At 44.6% G+C, this 20676-nt stretch overlaps 1 protein-coding gene across 3 annotated transcripts in view; it reads right to left on the bottom strand.

Annotated features, from left to right (window-relative positions):
* Window positions 1–20676, bottom strand: part of SUSD3 (sushi domain containing 3) — a 26368-nt gene extending 5692 nt beyond the window's left edge. For 2 of the 3 annotated variants that reach the window (XR_013183938.1, XM_054640461.2), the window contains exons 1-4: window positions 20442–20676; window positions 7006–7194; window positions 4565–4712; window positions 1854–2021 (exon numbers count right to left, since the gene is read on the bottom strand). Coding sequence is in view for 2 of the 3 variants with exons in the window: in XM_054640461.2 (XP_054496436.2) it covers window positions 1854–2021; window positions 4565–4712; window positions 7006–7194; window positions 20442–20526 (590 nt within the window). In the remaining variant the exon portion in view is untranslated. Of the gene's footprint in view, window positions 1–1853; window positions 2022–4564; window positions 4713–7005; window positions 7195–13024; window positions 13375–20441 lie in introns of those variants that run through there. The other variant, XM_077184768.1, reaches the window with a different exon arrangement.

Genomic DNA, 20676 nt, shown 5'->3' with positions numbered 1-20676 from the left:
GTCACCTCACTGCAGCCAAAATTATCTTGTCAGCATACTAAGGCCCCTCTTTAACTGATTAGAGTGTTTTAATCTTAAATTTGTCTGTAAACCTTTATTTGTTTTGTAAACCTGTATTTGTTAATACCTTACCTGCCTGAAAGAATTGATTTTTTTATATTATATTGCCTTAGCTAAACGAATCAGCTTTTTATTTTATCTCTTCTTACAGTATTTTGACCCTCAAGTACTGAATCAAAATGTTAATCTCAAAATCCATTCAATTAAGTCTGAAAAGTAGCACAACCTACATGCTTTTCTAGTCAAAAATAAATTAAGATATACTCAACAGAGTCTTCTTCAAGGGTGGAAGAGTTCTTACTCTTCCAGATACTTCATATGCTACAAGAATATGAAGCAGAACAGTTTCTTCAAGAAAAGAGAGAAAGCTATCATAAAAATGACTGAATTTTTCAGGCCTCCACCCACTCCCTTGTCAGACATGGGCAGCACTCATCTCAACTTCCCCTTCTAAGTGGGCTGCAGAGCCACTTCCCATGGCTGGGTTGCAGAAAACAGCATGTACCACAGCCCTGGAAAAGGCAGGGAGGAGAGGATTCATCCCCTGTGCCTCTTCAGACAGCTCCTGCCTAGAAAAACCAAGCAGGATTGCTGCTGTGCTCAGAGATCTCATGATGCATTGGGCAATTCCTCCAAATGTCTGAAACTTTAACACAAGAAGAGGATAGGGTAGGATAGAATAGGGATAGGGTGCTGATAGACTACACTAGACTACACTAGACTGAAATATTTCAGTTGGAAGGGATTCAAAAGGATCATTGGGTCCATCCGCCTGACCCCTTTAGGGCTGACCAAAAACTAAACCTCATTACTAAGGGCATTGTCCAAATGCTCCTTGAGCAATGCCAGTTTGGGCCACCAACACTGACCTGCTCCAGGACTCTGTTCCAGGGTCTGACCACCCTCTTGGTACACAAATGGCTACTCATGTCAAGCCTGAACCTTCCCTGAGGAGTCTTGGTTAAATTCTCTTTTGGTTCTTGACCATGGATATGCAGAAATATATGGAATCTTTCCTTTGGGACTGCCCACCCTGAGTTTTGCTGCTGTTTTTCAAACATGCCACATGCCTGAATTTACTTCTTTGGACAATCAATACTGTAACAGCTTCACCACTGCAGCAACACGCACCCAGGTTTAGAGATTTCCTCCAGGCACAGGCTGCCAACATTCCCACCTCACACTGGAGGGGAAATGGTACTACAGCAATCACCCAGACAGGTAACGTGTCCTTTCATTCCGGTCCTCCCAGCACAGCCCAGCTCCACGTTTGCACCTTCCCAGTACCTGCATTGTTCTCCTGTTCCCAGTAAGCCAGATGAACACAGGATGAGGAAACTTAGCCTAATTTGTTACACACACTAAAAAAACCAACTTGCAAGTGAAATACAAAACTGACAGGCCATTTGTTGTCTTCATGAAATCTGTCAGTAGAATTCCCACATCTCACCTTGCATGTCTATTTATTTTACAGAATTAAAGAATAGAAATTGCTTGAAATTACTTGATTAAACAGCTCTTACTTGAGTGGAAAAAGAGAACAAGGTGTAAATAAGGAAGGGTCACATCCGTTCCAAGAGCAATTCCAGGACAGTTTTATTTAGAATCACCTTTAATGACACTTCCATCTCTGATGAGAAGCAGTGCCCACTCTCCATACCCAAAACAGCCAGACTTTTGGCTAAGGGTGCACAGACTGATATACCTGCTCTCATAGCTGGTTTTAGCTCTGGTTAGTGTTTAGCCAGGATCCCATCAGCTCATTCAAACCTACTTTATTTTAACAGCCTTACCTGTAGAAGCCTTGGTTATCATATACCATCTTAGTCATGTCACCGAATACAGAAGGAATCCTGAGTTTGTTATTATTGTTGTTACTGTTCCTTCCCTTAAAACCAAAGTAAGCAGCTTGCATGTGCTCTAGTTCTTCAGTCTTCAGCTGGTACCACAGCTGCATTTCTCTGTGAATATACCAAGCAGTAGAAACAGTATTGTGATATATGGCTGTACAGCTGAGCTGTTATCTGACCACAGACCTGAGTCTCTAGAGTTAAATCTCATTCCAGGTTTGTGGTGGTGTTCGCAGGGGTCCAGGACCAGGGAAGAGACGAGGATCTGACTCCATGTTTCAGAAGGCTGATTTATTATTTTATGATATATATATTATATTAAAACTATACTACAAGGATAGAAGAAAGGATTTCATCAGAAGGCTAGCTAAGAATAGAAAAGGAATGATAACAAAGGCTTGTGACTGACTGAGACAGTCCAGACAGCTGGACTTTGATTGGCCATTAATTAGAAACAACCACATGAGACCAATCAAAGATCCACCTGTTGCATTCCACAGCAGCAGATAATCATTGTTGACATTTTGTTCCTGAGGTCTCTCAGCTTCTCAGGAGAAAAAATCCTAAGGAAAGGATTTTTCATAAAACATGTCTGTGACACAAGTTTACTGAAAAAAGCACTTAAACACGTGCTGAACTTCATGTGTAAGCCAAACTTGTAGAGATTTAAATAACACCCTAAGATAGGGAGTTCTTCAATAGCATAAATATTATTGTGCAAAATAGTGTTATTTTAAGTACTGTCCAGCAATCCTCAAAAAAAAAAAAAACCAAACAAACAAGAAAACGAGACCGATTTTCTCATGAGCACCAATGGATAGTTGAAAGAAATAAACCTCCAAGAATTATGTCCATTTGAGTCAGTGTTTTTCCAGACTACATGTAGTAAGAAAACTCATATAAGGGTGGGATGATGTCTCAGTGCTCTAATGGACCTTCAACAGTGACATCAGGCCACAACCTGTTATGTGTGAAAAGACTTCATATCCTCTCCATTTTATGGGATAAATTATTTCAGGAAAAAAAATTATTTTCTGTGACTTTTTGCATCACTGCTATTCTTAATGTTTCCAAAATCACCAGGCAGGTTGCAAAGATATTGACTTAAAAATGAAGGAGACAGGTAGTGTTGCATTTGTTTCAAGTTATCAAGCCTGCAGCTTTTTGTCAGATTAATGATTTGTGCATTCAGAAGTCAATCCACTTTTCCACCTCCATCGCCAACAGAGATGCTGCCACTCCACCTGACAAGTTTCACAGAGGGTTATGTCACTTTTTCTCCCATGACATGGACAGTTTGTACATGACTTCAATTCTTTCTGACAGAAGGGATAAGATACACAATGCCTACAGTGCCCCCAGGTTTCCCCTTGGAGCTGGACTCTGCTGCCAATGGGATGGAGCAGCTCCTTCAGGAGACAGGGAAAGAAGCACAGGGGAGCAGGGAACTCAGAAGGTCTCAGCAAAAGGAATAATTTTACAGCCTGATGACAGAATCAGGTCATTATGTCCAGTGTGAAGGGCTTTTCTTTTGTAAGAGGAAAAATATCAAGTCATCAAAATAATGGGAATGGCTAGTTTTTACAAAACTTCATTTAAAATAAATGAATAACAAGGACTGTGATATGAATAGTCTTATCAAAAAGAAAAGTGGCAATTCCAAAAATGTCAATTAATCTTTCATTTCAAAGTAATTTATTTCATGCTACCAGTAAAAACCTGAATATTATGACTGACACTAAGGACTTTCATTTTTTGACACAAAAAAGTCTTTTAAGAGAAACAGAAAATCTCTATTTTGGCTACACTTGGATTTCAAATGACAGAAGTTCCCCCTTCAGCTGGTTCCCACACAGCTTCAGATAAATCACAGCTCAGCATAGAACCCTTCACTACTGTCTTCCCCAGTCTCCCTCCACTCCACTGGAGGGCCTGGTGGGAGTAACCAGCAAGAAAAGTGAGAGGTAAACCAAGTTCCTGTGGAAAGCTTTCTGCAGGGGTGACTGTAGGTGGGTGCTCTCGTGAGCACCAGTAGCCTGGCTCCAGCCTACAGGCAAATACGCTCCTGCTGACACTATCCACACTGAGTTTTTATAATGAACTTGATTGAAAATTTGACTTTTTCCTATTCCTGTTTATAATCCACCAATTTGTGCTCCAAGCCAGAAGACAAAATCCTCTGTTCTTCCAGCCCTATGCTGGGACAGCTTTGAGGATGCTCAGCAGATGGTGAGGCCTTGGATGGCTCTGACACAGGGAGATTCCATTTCCCAGCAGTTTTCAAAGAAAGAAAGGGAAAAAGGAAAGAAATAGAGAAGAAGGGGAAACATTGCCAATCTTCAATAACTTGAGAAGAGAAATGCTGTGCCAGAAAATAAGACTTGTGTGTTCAGCTTCTGCATAATCCTGGGTAAATCCAGATCTGCCTAGGCCTGTTGAGGTTATCTGTTACTAACAGGCATCAGGTATCTAAGTACTCTGGAATTCCAAGTCCTTCTACACCTAAAGCCTGACCTACAAATTAAGGATTTCAAGTAATTAACATCATTGCAGTGCTGCAAGCAGCAAATCCTTTGAAGCACTTGTTATCACAGCAATGGGGTCCATATGATGTACACTCTTACACAGTTATTAAAACTGTCATCTTGACATACCTTTGAGTTCTTCTCCTCTCACTTTTCTTTGCACATTTGATCAGACAGCAAGTTAAGAAAGCCATGGACATCAGCAGAATGACAGCACAGCTCACAATGGAGGCAATTACTGCGACCTTAAAGCCAAAAGTCTCGTATTTTGATATGGCTGCAACAAAGCAAACACAGAATTGTTTCTAAGATCAGACCATAAATTTATCTTTCACATTTTCATTAAACCATGCTGAAGCCTGCTGGCTTCACACTTCTGCTCAGTGAGGACTTCCACATTACTATGTGTCAAGATACCAGAGAATCTTGGCTTCAGCTTTGACCTATGCAAGCCTCAAACTGGACTATGTAAAAATCTCATGTTTATAAGTTACTAATGAATTGTTCACAAGCATTTCACCACTGCAATTAATTAAACACAGTGCCCTTAGCATTGCAGTAGCTTAAAAGCACAAGTCTGCAGATGAGCTGCAAACTCTTTATTAACAAGGACTGAAGCTACAGAAACGAATACTAACACAGGTAAATGGGATTAAAGAGGCCGTTTAGAGCAAGGACAGTTCCATGTAATTACATCCTCTTTGGCAAGCAGCAAACAGGTCTTCCTCTGTTTGGGGAAGGATACGGGATGGAAGAAGTGATGTGCAGGGCTGAGTGTTCACAAGGATCTGATGCTGGAAGCGAGTCATCCAGACAAAAGGAGGAGTAGGAATGTGATGTGGCACAGCTAATGCAGATCTCTGCCAACTCACTTGGAGCAGTAAGCATGTCTTGCTTCAAAACTCAGCTAGTTCTCCCAGTGTCACAATGACCAGCATCACAAATGGTTCAGCTGACCTCCACACAAAGCATTATATTTCTGCAGCCTCTGGGGGAATTGGGGGAATGATTTCTCTCATTTTTTCTTTTATGGGATCTCCAAAGAAGAGGTAAGAATAGCTGAGTGTGGGAGAGAGTACTAAGTGTCTGTAAGAGCAATGTATCCACTGGGGATTTGAAATTATACAAGGTCTGAGGCACCTCAAAGCTCAGAGGTACCAAGTTTTCCTTGGATCTACTTCTGGTCAAACTATTAGCAACCTTAGAATAAATAAGCAGAAACGCAGCTAAAAGATAGTTAATGCTGTTGTCATTCGGACACTATTTATCTATATGGTAAATTTCCCGTGCAGCTGCAACAACCAAGACTTGTTAAAAAATATCACTGTGCTTCTTTTACAGCAAATACATTGTCGGAAAAGACTGCCAGGAGATAAAAAGTCCGCAAATATGTTTGCACATCAGTTGGTCATTCCCATAGTGTTGGGGTGATTTATGATGATGGTCTATTCCCTGATTCTCTGCTTTATGCCCCAATATGAATGCTGTGTCTTTAACATGGGTCCGAGGGAAGGGGGAGCACTGGGGCCCTTTGCTGGGCTTTTTCAAAGCCTCACTGCCCCAGCATCCGGTAGTGTGGTGCAGTCTGGGTTTTGCTTGGCTAGTTTGGGGTTTTTTTGTTATCCCAGGCAGAAATTTGTTTGGTTTTTTTCTTTGCTTTTTTTGGGCTTGGAGAGGCTGCAGCAGCAATCCTTCAGCTGCTTTTCGAGGTGAATTGGACAGTTTGGTTTTGATCCAAGATCAGTGAGAACAAGTGCCAGGAGAAGAAATTGGCTGGGCCCGGCTGGAGGGAGGGGCTGCTCTTTTTTGGCCCCAGACCCGGGAAAAAGCCCGAGCCGGGCAGGGAAAGCACACCTGCTTCACCAGGGGACCAACAACAGAGATTCACCAGGTTCCCATCTGTTTGTGCCAGCTGCTGCCTGAACCCTTTGGTTTTTTCTCTGAGACAGGAGCTGGTGTCATCTTTCTCCCCACCCACCTGCTGGCCATTGTGGGTTTTTATCTTGCTCTGGCATTTTGTTGGTTTTTTTTTTTTTTTCCGTGGCAGGAGGGTGTGTGTGTTAAGGTCTGACAGTTCAATATCTAGCATTTATTTACTTTTTCTCCCGTGCCGTGTGGGCAATCTGTTTGTCAATAAACGGTTGGTTTTTTTCACTTTCAGCCACTAGTATTAATTTCTTATTAGTGGAAAGGGATTGTTGGAACCCTATTTTTCAGAGGAAACACTCATTCCAGAGTGTTTTTCTCCTAAATTTGTCTCTAAACCAAGTCACCCATACATTCTCTAAAGAAGCATACAGCTTTTAGCTAGAGGTACAGTTATTCCAGGTGCTACCAGTGACATGAGATCAGGGACGAATCCAACAGAGTCTTTTCTGTGTGTCATGATAATGGCATGTCAGAACATATATGGAGTGGAATTACCATCAGTGGGGCAACTTTGAAGAAAATTGAATTTGTATTTTTCTTTGCACAGGTATCTAGGAAGAATCCTAACATTGCAGGATAGGCAGGGCAAAAGGAACGCACTGCATCCCAGAGGGAGGGGTACGGTTTGGGAAGAACCTTACGCTTGCAGGAGGGCACTCCGGCTGTCCACTGCGTGCTGTTCCCTTCCCAAACACAGGTGACGATGGCCGCTCCCTCCAGCTGGTGCTCGGCAGAGCACTGGAAGGTGACCACTGTTCCCACCTCGGTGCCGTTGCCATGAAGGACCTGCAGCGAGCCGAGCTGCGGCGAGAGGAGGTGGCTGCACTGCCCTGCAGAGCAAGCACAGACACAATGCAGCGCCGCTGCCAACAGCGAAGCCTTCCACTGAGGTTTCATTGACACCAGACTGTAAATCAGTCACAGTTAATGGTCAAAACAAATACCAGACCTCGGGGCGGCCAATGCTGGCTGCTCTGCCAAACATCAGCCCACGGCTACCCTCCATCAGTGCCATTCAACTGCTCCCCTGCCCTCATCCCCAGCACAAAGCAACTGATGTTGTGACATTATCTGCTCAGACTGGAACATGTTGAACACTAAAAACACTAATAAAAAGTAATTTCTGAGTGGCACGGTCCCCTATGGATCCCTGTATTGTTAGATTCTGATTAATTTAGTACTCAGGCTGGCTGGGAGTATTCATTACGTGTCTTCCTGCACACAGATTTCCAAGATCTACTGGACTGATCATGCAGTTCAGCCTACTTGGTAGCATCTTGGCATGATCTGACTGAAACTTCTTATCTTTACAAGCACTGCATGTCTGTTTGGCTTGGCTGAAAGGGGTCAGCAGAGTCAAAACCACAGGGAAGAGCATAGAAAGACATATACATATAACTTATCTCACTTTTTGAGTTACAAACTCTGCTTTTCAGTAAATCATTAATTTTTAATACATTTTTGTTCATTCCGCTTTTCTATTGCTTTGTTGTTTATACAGCTGCTCTCTGAGCTATGGAGCAGTTCTCCTCTTGGCCACCTAATTTTAGCCATTAACTTCATACACTAAATTTTATTGTCACAACATTCCTTGTTCACAGTAATTTTAAACAAAACTTTCAATGAGAGATGATTAAAAAACCATATAACATCTAGATAACTTCAAAGGTAACAAATACTTTTTCTGGGTCTGTACAGAATACTTTTCTGGGTCTGTGCTTTGACAGAATCTAGAAACTCGGATATTTTTAACATTTACAGAATACCAGCACTGCTTCTGCATTAGAACCCAAGTTCCCTATTTTTCACTGGCTTTCCAAAGACTTGAGAAAACTCAGAGGCATAGTGCTGCAAGCACTATGATGACACATACAAAAATATTAAAAGCACGTCTACAGGCAAAAAGAAATTACAGCCTCCCTGAGAACATCCTGACAGAACCACATGTTGTTAGCAAATGCATTTTATTTTGAATGCTAAAACTCCCCCCATGTCATTATTGTCATTAAGCCCCTAAATCATACCACAGCAGGCAGGTGTCCCACCTATCTATCTCCAATTCATGCTCTTAAATTCCCTGTCCCTGGAAAAAAAACCCAAAGGAATCTCAGCAAAAGACCAAACAGAAGTCCCAGTGACAATTACTAGGCTAATCTACTGAGTAAATATGCAGCAAACACTAGCTTTTAAAACCATAGCTCTTTAATTCCATGCTGATTATTTCTGTTTGTTTTGCCACTTCTTTCAGCCTCTTACTACGGCAGAAATCGGCCTCAATGAGAGCAAATATTTTCTGTAGGACTGATTTCTCTTCACCTCTTCCTGCCCACATCCCATTCCTGGAGCATACAGGATGAGTTGGACAATTTTCCTTCTCACTCCAAATGAGTGTTACGAGTTTGGGCTTTTCTTTTTATTTTAATCACTCTGTGGTTTACCATGAGAAAATATTGTCCTAATCTGTAAAATAAAGATTTTACATATAATTGTTTGGTTTTGGTTTTTTTTCTCATTTTACAATTTCAAGGCTATTTTTAGAGATCAGTCCATATTTCTTAGAGTTCACATTGGTGACTCTTGTAGCTGCACAAGATGCAAAAAGTAATTGGAGCTGAATTGGACTTGATGCACACCTGCTGGGCCACAACATGCAGCCTCAGCAGAGGCATTCAGTATACCTGCCAGTTTACCTGGACTCATTGTTCACTCTTTGTTCTCCAAAGAACAAATAATTTGGCACTGGATCCTTTCTTTCAAGACATATTTCATTTAATCCAGCACTGACCATCCCGAGTAACACAGTGCAGCTGTAGCTGCTGGAGTGTTTTGAAACTTCCCTGCCCTGTCCTTGCCCAAGATGGTGTCTGCCAAGACATCAAACCTCTGAATGGCAGTGACCTTGTCAGCACCATTCCTCAGCTGTGGGCTTTAAATTATTTTTGCTCCACTTGAGCTCTACAGAAATGTCTACTAGCCAGCATTCCCTGAAAATGTGGGTATTTCCATGCTTTGCCCTGGGCTGCAACAGCATCATGGATCATGCCCAGATGATCATTCTCATATGAATGTATTTGGGGCTGGAACTACAGAGGTGCCTCTCAATGAGAGTTACACATCCAAAACCTTCTGTACCTGAGCTGAAAGTTCATCAACAACTTCATGTACCTGCACTTCTGCAGAGGAGAAATGCTGTTCTTCTTTTAAGAACTTTCAATACCACTTCTTCCCACTAAAGCCAAACACTTAAATGTGTCACTGCTTTTTGCTTTTCACAAATGCATTTATTGAAATGCCCAGATGGAACTTTGCCAGAATGACCTTTTGAAATTTCAACCAAGCTGAGATTCAGCTTCTCTGCATAAAATTTGCCCTAATTTTAATCATCAATTATCTTCTAAAAATGCTTTTGGAAAACTTTCCTGCAAGCTCTAGTGTCCTTCACTTCTTTCACCTGTAATGTTTTTGTAGTTAGCCATGGCATTCACTTTTCTGCTGGGCTAATTTTACCCTTACATCTCCAAAGAATCATGTTTAAGTAAGCTTCCGTCCTTATACTTAAATAAGCAGATGTTCCATGTAGACTTCTTTTTTGAATACTCTTCAGGCATGTTTATCAGACTAGATCTACTACAATTAAGAATTTTATTATTGTTTTTATTGTTAGAATTAATTATATTTTTGTTTTCAACTGAGACTGGTGTCTGAGGCTGCATTGCTGCCTGGTAAAACACAAACATTTGTGCTGACAAGATTAACATTTAAATTTGTATTTCTTTTATAAATATCTAGAAAATGTTATGTTCAGGTCTTGGTTTGCATAACTGGCACCCAGAAATGTAAAAATGAAAAACTGTAAAATTGAATAAATCCCCTAATTAGAGAGCTGGAGGCCCTCTGCTCTGGAGACAGGGTGGAAGCAGTGGCATTGTTCAGCCTGGAGAAGGCTCAGGGGAGAACTTAAGAGCCCCTTGCAGTGGCTAAAGGGCCTACAAGAGAGCTGGAGGGGGGCTTTAGAAAAGGGCCTGCAGGGACAGGACAAGGAGGAATGGCTGAAACAGGGTAGATTTAGATGGGATATTGGAAAGAAATTCCTGGCTGTCAGGGTGGGCAGGCCCTGGCACAGGGTGCCCAGAGCAGCTGTGGCTGCCCCTGGATCCCTGGCAGTGTCCAAGGCCAGGTTGGACATTGGGGCTTGGAGCAGCCTGGGATAGTGTCCCAGCTGAAGGTGTCCCTGCCATGGCAGGGGTGGCACTGGATGGGCTTTAAGGTTCCTTCCAACCCAAAACCTCCTGTCTACAGTTCTATGATTCCAGTTTCTGCAGCTATTTCTGCAGCTTTTTGTAGAGCAGGAGCTGATTTATACAAACGCAATTCTGAGCTTGGCCTCATGCTGAGAGGACATCCAGTGTTCAGAAAATCTCTGAATCTGATGCTGCTGTCTGGCAGTGCAGAATTGCACTGGCTACAACAAACAGGTTATTGCATATGACAAATAACTGTCCTCAAAGTAAGACAGACACTAAAGCATAGTGTTCTCCATAAACTCTTAATGCACCCAACCTCTGGGTTCAGAAATAAACACATACAGAATTTCCAGGCAGTGAAAAATAGAGAGTACCATAAAAATTAAAATAATTCAAAATACCTCTTCTCGTGTACAGCCAGGATTATCTGTATTGCAAAACTGATTTGTCAAAAAGAGGAAACATATGGTTTCACTGTCAGCAAGCTGTGGGTTTATGTTTTGCTGATATGAAAAAGAAATGAGAGAGCAACCTAGGCATGCCTGCCTGGTAAACATTTCCTGTGCTCCTTCCACAGCAAAACAGTGAGTAAAATCAAATACATTGCATAAGTATCTACCAAAATTATCTAAACTACACAAGTAATTACCTGGAAGCATGTTAGCAAGGCTGCCACTTGCTGTCTGTGCAGAAAGAGAGCGATCCATGTCTTTGCCTCATTATTCCCAGAGACACAAAGGTTACCCCTTTATATTGCTTACTGTTGGGAATTGATACCACTAAAATATGCTGGAATAACTAGATGCCAGAAAAAAAGAGAACACTAGGCTCTACCAACCCTGTAGAAAATAAACACACCAATATTATTGCTGTAAGTCTCTTTTCCTAGAGAAGCACACCTCAGAAACTGGTGTCCCTGAAATCACAGGCATGTTAAGCATCCCCAGCAATCTCAAAGAAGAGCTCTCAAGAGCTCACTGTGTTAAAAAGCAAAAGAAAAGCAGCTAGAAGTGAAATATGAAATAAAGCAGATGTAGTAAAGCATCTTGCATAGAGTGAAACTGTCTGGCCCTGGCATTGGTCTCCTCACCACCATGCCTTTGCTTCCTTGCAGAGCTGGCCTCAAGTGCTGCCGGGGCTGGGCTTTTAAACCAACAAACGGCCACCAGGATCTGATCCTCCCACGAGAAAATCCAGATGCTGGCATGGCTTTTAAAGAAGTTAGTATAAGCATGATACCAGACTTACAGTAAGAGAGCGGGGTGAGACCCAGGCTATAGAAGCTGCAGAGATTAACCCAGGTCCCCAGCTGTGCTGCAATCCCTGGGCAGCTGCTGTGAACATGTGGGAAAGCTCTTACAGATCTGTCTGCCTTCCAACACACAGGTATGGCTCTATGAAATTATTCCCTGGGGGAAGCTTTGGTGGTTCAGGTGTGGCACAGACCACATGCACCAAAACACAGCCCTCTGCACACCCATCACTGCAAGGACGCAGGGTCAGGCTTAGCCACCACTGCTCCAGGAGCTTCACACCCCAAATTCTGATGGAGACCTGCAAGAACTGAACAGCAGCCACAGGACTGTTCCTCTGGGTCAGTCACATAGAGGAACATCTAGACAACCGCACAGGGTAAAACTTGCAGGTACCTAAGGAACACATCTGTCACAGCACATTACCTGAAAAAAGAAATGCAGCTTATTAATATGCGGTTCTGGCACCTGCCTCATATTAGCATTTCTGAATGAAAATATTCCCCATAAAACATTGCGTGTTTCTATTGATCAAACTATTTTTAAAGTGTGATAGAGGGAACCCAATATCTGATGATTCTTACAGGCCACCATTAAACATTTGTAAAAACACCTTTTCAGAAAAGCTAGTTCTCCCATTAATACGTAATTTCCATGCAATTAAGGAGAGCAAAAAGAGCAAAAAGGTATTTGAAGAGAGTTTATTTCTGTGTTCAGAAATCCATGCTCAAATAAGCTCTCTGCTCCTACCCCTGTTATAGCAGATACCTCAGGCTCACTCCTACCCACTTCCTGAATTTTATTCTGTTGTCTGTTTAGTAGGTAAAACTGATTTTTCGGCACATGTAATTTACAACATGCAAGGGTTCAGGTGCTGAGACTCCCACATCCATCACATTTTGGGCAGCATTGCTTTCATGGAATCACAGAATGGTTTGTGTTGGAAGGACCCTTAAAGCTCATCCCATTCCATCCCCTTCTAAGGGCAGGGACACCTTCCACTATCCCAGGTTGCTCCAAGCCCTGTCCACCTGGTCTTGGATCCAGGAATCCAAGGGGCAGCCCCAGCTGCTCTGGGCAACTTGTGCCAGGGCCTCACCATTCTTTCAGGTCACCATGGGACTTGCAAGACATGCGAGTCCCAGGGCAAGTGTGCACTTTACCTCTGCCACCAGGTCCCTCTGTTCTCAGACAGGTTTTGGTGGGCACATCCTTGCTGGTGTCCTTCATTGGGCCAGTGAAGTCTGGATTTTTATAATTTCAACTCTCACCATTATTTTTTCCCACTACTAATGAATAATCTCTCATTCAATAAACAATTGTAACATTTCTGCAGAGGGTGCAAAGTGATCCACTAGTTGGAAAGCCAGCGACTGAAGAAGCCAAAAGAAACCCCAGATGTATTTCCACAGGGAAAGCACATCTCTGTTAGGAGCCATGGATAGAGGAAGGATGAAGGATGCCCCACCAGAAAAGTGGACAGGACAGAGGTTGTGTGCTGCCCCATGGGAAGCCTCCTGCAGCATCCCTGGAGGAAGGGCAGCATCCCTGCCTGCCCACTGCCCACCCTCAACGTGCTCCACTCTCCTCCACTGCCCTGGGTGCTGCAAGACACAGAGCTCAGCCTGGCTGCGTATTTGTCTTGCTTGGCTCTGGGTTATCTGCCTTCACCAACTCTTTGATCTGGCTTGTGCACAGCAACAGGCACGTGCTGGGGCACTGAACAGGGCTGATAAGAGCAGATGTGCCTGGACGATGTGGCCGGTGGCCTCTTGCTTCTGCACGACACTTGCCAGACTGGGCATAACCTCTATGGATGGCTGGGGCCACACTGCACTGACCTACTTGACCAAAAAAGTTCTCAAGGAGGAAGGCCCCAGAGCTGGACAAAAAACAGTTCAGTCATTAAAAATCCACCCCCAATGTGAAATTTTAGGTGGACCAGATCTGCATGCTACTTGATGGTCATATTTTAATTTTTGCCAAAAAGCTTAAAACATAGGAATTGCATTTCCACAAAGAACTGATTTGTAAAGAATATAGAAACTTTTCAACCTTTTATCTTTGCAACACTTTCCTGGTTTAAAACAGATGAGGGAATACAGGTTCGTTATTTTTCACGGGGAATTTCCAACCACCCTGTTAAGCAAAACAAGCCGGGATGATACAGACCTTACCTGCATTCCCTCCCCCTGGCTGGCCCACTTTACCTTCCCTAAGTCTTTCCCAAGAGCAATCTGAAGCTAATCGTGTCCTTGGTTTGCTGTGTTAAGCTGTAAAATGCACACCACAGAGCTGTGACCTAGCATCCACAACTGTCAACAAGAATTTCTGTGAATAATTGGTTTTTCAGACACCAGTCTGAAAAAGTTAGCAATAGCATGCCTTTTATTATGGTGACAGAAGTCATTCATGGGCTAAGAAACCAACAGCCAGATTTAAAACCCATCTCTGTGGCTTTATAATTTTTTTATTTTTCTTCTCCCCTGATTGGTTCTTTTCCTGACAGAGTTTGGCTTTCCTGTTCTGGGCTTCGTGCAGAGAGACGTGCAGCCAGCAGCTTGGCCACAGCCACCAGAGCAACCTGCAAACTGCTGGGTGAGAGCCATGCAGCATCCTGCCAGGAACTGCTCAGGCACAGCAACAATTAACAGCACAAGTCAATAAACACACCTGCTTTCATCCTCCCTGCACACAGGAATTGCTGCAAGATGGCACCAAGACAGACAAGAATGCCAGTATAAGGACAGGGAATCGGTGCATTGTGTTTGCTTTTTCCCATTTAAAAAGTCAAGGACTGCAGGTGAGTTATGGACAGAATGACAAACAGCTCGAGAGAGCAGAGGACGGCAGCCCCATGTCCTGCCCTTCCTTTGTACATAGCTAGGGAACTTGGGGCTACACGTGAGAATTCAGCTTCTGGGCTGAAACAGGTTAAAATTAATCAAAACCTTAGTCCTAATCTAAATTTCTGCAGGTATTAAGAATAATGGGCACCAGAGCTCTCCTGCCTGTGCAAAACTGCCCCTGGTTTTGTGGGGCATCACTTCTTAGAGCAAAGTAGAACCCCTGTGTCCAGTCCAGATGCCTCTTTTGACCCAAATCAACTAGCAAAGATCTCAAAAATAACTGTGGCCGTAAGCAGAAACCTTCCTGGGTGTAATTCTGCTTTTACATGAAGGCACAGATTTCTGCTCTTCTGAACAGGAAAAAATCAGACCCCAAAACTTGCCCTTTGCAGCTCTTTGAGCTCCCACAGGCCAAATCATCCTCCTACACACTGTTCCCAGTCCACACATGCACTCAGGGAATTTTGTACACCATCCCTTCACCCTACTCAACTTCTGTCCCCATTTTGACCTCTCCTCAAATTCATTCCCAATCAAAGCTACTCTGCTTAGGAGTCTGGAATACACAAGCTGCCTTGTGACTGGCTTTATTGCATCCCAGAAATAACAATGGAATCATCTCTCCAGGTCTATTGGAGGAAAGGCAAGCAGTTAACCCATCCCTTTCCCCAACACTGCTTCTACCAGCCACCACCACTCCAATCTGGGCTGAGGTAGCTCTGACTGCTGCCCCCCCAAGCAGCTACTGACCCCCCTAAAGATGCTGCTGGGCCACAGGGGCTGTGCTCTGCTGCAAAGGCTCATTTGTAATCCAGGCATCAGCTCAACTCCCATCCCTGAGACCCTCAGCAGACACAGGAATTGATTTATTTTAGGGAGCAGTTGCTCATTCTGCAACTTCTGCATTTCCCTCTGTCATCTGACAACCAAATGAGAGGCAGACGTTAATGCAGACTGCAAAATCACCTCTCTGCCAATCCTGATCCACTTGGCCAGTCAAAACTGTTCTTTAGAATAACATGGTTGCTCATCTGCAACTGCATTTCAAAGACAGTGAGTCAATAAAATGCCTAAACAAAAACTGACAATTCTCCTATGTGTTAGCTTGTCTTCATCATAATATTGAAGGCAAGACTCTACAGTGCACATAAAAAGTCAGTGGCAATCATGATTAGTAAGCAAAATCACGCCGATTCTATCATAGTTATAAATCTCTTTGCTGTAGAGTTGCAGTGATGTTTGGGGATGCTCTGCTTTTCTAGGGGAAAGGTCCAAGGATGTCTTGGCTCTGACACAGTGGGAACAGCAAAACTGGCAGCAGTTTTGACCTTTAAAATAGACCACACCACCCAGAAAATGCTGGGTTATCCACTGTCATTGGGGTGCTTCTGTGTTTTAAACCTGACTTGTGATTTTTTAAATTTCAATGTTTTGGATCCAAAGCATTCAGCTCACCTAATTCATTAGCTGAAATTCAGATGTCTACTAATAGTCTGTCTCTCTAGCCTAGGTAATTTCAGAGTAGCTAGGACAAAGCATTGGAGAATACCACTTCTCCAGTGTATAGAGAATAGTGTATAGAATACCACTATTCCCAAGAGGGAATAATCTTGCACTGTGGAGGACTCAGAAAACCCAGAAGCTCTCTTCCTCCTCAATTTTGTACTGTTCTAATGGTTTAATGACGAGCACAAAAATCCTTCCCTCAAAGCAGTATCAATGCCTGGTGCAAATGCCTCACCATCCAGATTATTAACTCCTTGCAGTACAGGAGATAAAGCCAATTAGCAGACATTCTGCAACTGTCACTTCTTTTACATTACTTAATACAAAGTTTGACTTTGAGCTCATGGATAAACAAGAAAGGAGAAATAACCCTGGGGAAATGACAAGTTGTATCCCTTTCTGCCCTGTGGAAATAGAAATTTGGGATCCAGGTTTTCTTCTGCAGCCTAAAAATGGAACCACATCTGAGGATTGCAGGGACAAGGTGATAAAATTCTATGTGGCCATACTGCAGAGCAGCAGCGCTCCTGGCTTCCAAGAACAACTTTGCTTTTGCTGTCCTGGAAGAGCAACTGTAAGTTCTTAGTAACATAATTGCAGTTTCTGCACTGCCAAGGAAACTCCAGAAAAAATAAAGTTGCTCACAACAAAAGAACAGACAGCTTAAGTCACACCATAGGTACATCCACCCTGGTACCAGCATCCCACCATGGCCACCAACATCCAGGCTACAACTGAGCCAAAACATGCTGTCCTGCCCCTATCGTCCAGCAAACTGCAACTTCTATCTGTTCTAAGCAAGAGACCCCATCCCTTTCTTTCAGTGGTGTCTGCTAGATAATTCCTTCCACAATTAGGTCTGAATAGAGCATTCACTGCAGCCTGCAGCATTTCCCACCTCACAAAACCTCTCCCCTTCCCTGGAAAGTGGAGGAACAAGGCAGAACAGCAGACAACAGCCTAGCAGTGAGACCTACTAATTAAAAACCTGTCATAATGAGTGTTTCTGCCAGATCCTGCATTAATTGTTTCTCTGTCTGTGGCTGCACTGATGTGTTGTCAATGCATCTCTGTGTTGGCAGAAGTACATGCTACCTGGTCTGAAAGAGCTACAGGAGGGTATTAAGGAATGAGAGGAACCACAGCAAAAAAAAAGGTAGCATCCTGGATAACTGGCGGGCCAGAGCCTCCCACTTCAGCAACATAAGGACTAAAAATAATGATATGCCTTTGTGCTTCTCTCTCTTTTTCCTGTTTCACCCAAAAGACCCCAGTATAATCTGGGCAGCTTCAGGGGCACCAGTATCTCAGTGGCACAGGCTGACAACAGCAGCCATGGCAATTCCCACAGGGCAGGAGAGTGCTTAGGTCACCTAACACAAGCCTTTCAGAATCTCAGAGGCTTTTCCAGAGAATTTACTGAGCCTGGCAAGCACTGGTTGATGAGTGTCCACAGAACACTACCACAGCACGGCAGTGACACTGTAAACGCTGCTGTGACAACACAACAGCCACAGTACAGAAGGCTTCTTCTCAGCTCCAGACCTCTGTTGTGCTCTTCCCCTACACATTTGCTGACCTTCCCTCGGGGTAAGCCAGGCTCCCACAGTTCCTCAGGGAAGCATACTGCTGACCCTCCCCAATCAGAGGGTGGGATCATTCTCCCTGCTCCTGTGAGTCCTTCAAAAGAAGGCAAGACCAGGAAAAGTGCAGGGTGTTTGAATCTCACAGCTGTGAGTCAGGAAGCTCTAAGACCTCTAAATACTACAGGCATCAGGGCTGTACTAAGGAACTTCCTTTAATTTCTCTCTCATTCATGCGTTAATTCAAATGGAAATCCTGCCACATTTTTTTCATCCTCTCAGAAGGAACATGTGAGGGAGTTTATTTGTGCAAGTCTTTATTATCACCTTATTGCTCATGGTCTGAAATAATGTAAGGGGGTAGTCAACATCAAAAAGGATCACCAATAAGGACAGGATGCAATGAAAGATACTGTATACTGTGCAACAATTGGCAGCAAACATTGATGTATAAATAACATGGTCACATTTAGATGAACAAGAGTTTAATTTAAAATTATGTAAGTAGCCATCGTTTTAGCTATCTAAACTGCTTATGGTTGCCACCAGTACATCCACCTGACTCAATAGTTCCAAATGTTTTTTTTGCGAAGGTGGAATTGCACCATGGAAAAGCCCCATAAAGCAACAGAGAGGGTGAAGAGTCGACACCTAGGTAAGGTCTGGCAAAGCCCTGGGTGCTCAAACATCACTGCTGGTCCTACAGCCAGTGCAGCACAGCCAAGCCCTCACCCAGCATATTCCAGTTTAGCACCTTACTGAGAACTCCTGCTCCACAGTTTTGTTCTAGTTGGCTTGGAAAAAAATGGTCTTTTTTGTTCTGGCTGGAGACATGGCTCAGAGGTGCCAGGTCTATAGATATCCAAGGGATTAATTGAGGGTGGATTTCTAATTTGAACAGCAAATAGTTTTTGGCAGATTAGCATTCCTCGCTGTTTTGTCACAGATCTATGCAAAGCAAGATTAACCTACACAGAAACAGAAAGGCTGAGTGTAACACAGGACATGTCACTTCCAAAACTCCTTTTAGTGTTGGCAAACCCAGCCCCTCAATACTTTGACACAACACATAAAAGCAGCTAAATATACATTATTTTAAATAAGAGAAAAGTCAGTAATTAGCAACGCTATCAGACTAGAGCAACAGGGTCTACACTTGGGTTTGAGTTAATTCTCTAAGCCCATTTTCCAGAACTTGTTTTGCATTTTCAAATTAACCTCTATATTAAATTCAAATTAAACAGTCAAGCACATTCAGAAGATACAATTTAAAGCATTGCTACTAGCATTTAGCTAGTAGCTAAAATACATTTGCCAATTTCCATAGGCACAACAAATTCAGGTCATTAATGAAGTCTGTTAGAACTTCATGAGCCAAATAAATTGCAAGGATATGAGAAGGAGGTCTTTGGATTTCAGCAGCACTCAGCTCTGCTTGCATTGAAGCCAGGGAAAAGCCCATCTACTCTGTGATCTGAAGAAAAGAGGAAGTAACCCCCACAATCAGCAGGTCACGGCAGCTTCACCAAGCTCTAGCATCCTTCCATCTCACCTTGGTCCTGGACTGCAGAAGTGGCTGTGGCTGGGAATATGCATCTCCTGCTGCCCGGACCAGCAGGTCCAGACCATGGTTCTGCTCCCTCCAGGCCCAGACACCCACCAATGCCACAGCCCTGTGCAGCGAACATGTCCCACCAGTTCAGACCCTCCCTCACCTCACATTACCTCCAAATTATTGAACCCACTTAAGCCAAAGAGGTTTTGAAAGGATGTTATGGTCTATGCAACTGAATTGAGTAAGAAAACTCCAGGGAACAGAAAGATAAGAAGGAAAAAGCTTTGCTTGGTTTCTCATTCCACCAATGAGAAATGTATTAACATATTCCATTAAAACACTGATATCTTAATTTCCTTCCCAGCCCGGTGATACACACCCAGGAGGGATGTCTCTGAGAGCCAGCACTCCCTTCTGCCCCTATGCACTCGTCCCCCGTACCGGGGCCATCCCAGCGACTGAACCCCAAACTTCTATCATTGAACCGCAGCGCCTCCTCTCTGGGAGCAATCACCCTCCCCAGGGCCCCCAGCAGCCCCCGGGTGAGCCGCTCGGACGGCTCTGGAGTGCGGCTGCTGTGTAGCAGCCGCGGGGGTATTCGGCCCCTCCGCCCGACCCGCGGTCCAGCACTGGCCCCGCTCGGCTTCCCGAGTGTAGCCCCGGGAGAGCTGTCAAGGGTCACCGGGACCTGCCGGGACACCCCGGGCCGGGGTGGCTCCGGGACACCCGTCTCGAGGCGTGCCCGAGAACTTCAGGGTGCGGATCACCATCCCCTCCGCAACGAGCGGCTGCAGGGACCGGCCAGAGGCGGCACGGAGTGGGACGGGAGGGGCCCCTGCCCGGCGCGGGGTTCCAGAGCTGAGTGGGAAGGTAATGCAGCCCCGGCTGGGGTCTCCCGCGTCCCTCTCCGGGGACATACAACACCTCTGTCCAGAGATACCGCATCCTGCACACCCCGCATCCCTACGCGGAAGGGATCCTGCACCCTGACTGGAGTCTGGCGCTACTCCCGCTGACATCCTCCCTCCCCTCTTCTGCGACGCAGGAGGGAACTTGCGCGAGTAACGACGCGGGACCACGCTCGTACCTGTGTATGCGCGGGGGCCGCCGCTGTCCCGCCCTAGCGCAGAGGTGCGCGGCGTGTCCAGCCCGGGTGTGCTGGCGGCCGGCATGGCTCCGCCGAGCGCCGCCGAGCCCCGCCGCGCCGAGCCGCCCGGCAGGTGCACCGCACCCACACCCGCCCGCCCTCCGCTGGGGCTGGGCCGGGGGGAGCAGCGCGGCACGGCCCATCCCGTCGAGCCCCGCCGGGCGCCCGCCCCGCG

The sequence above is a fragment of the Agelaius phoeniceus genome, chromosome 11 (genome assembly GCF_051311805.1).
Source record: "Agelaius phoeniceus isolate bAgePho1 chromosome 11, bAgePho1.hap1, whole genome shotgun sequence".
Lineage (NCBI taxonomy): Eukaryota > Metazoa > Chordata > Aves > Passeriformes > Icteridae > Agelaius > Agelaius phoeniceus.
The sequence above is the reverse complement of the archived record's forward strand: the minus strand, read 5'-3'. Positions and strand labels throughout refer to the sequence as shown.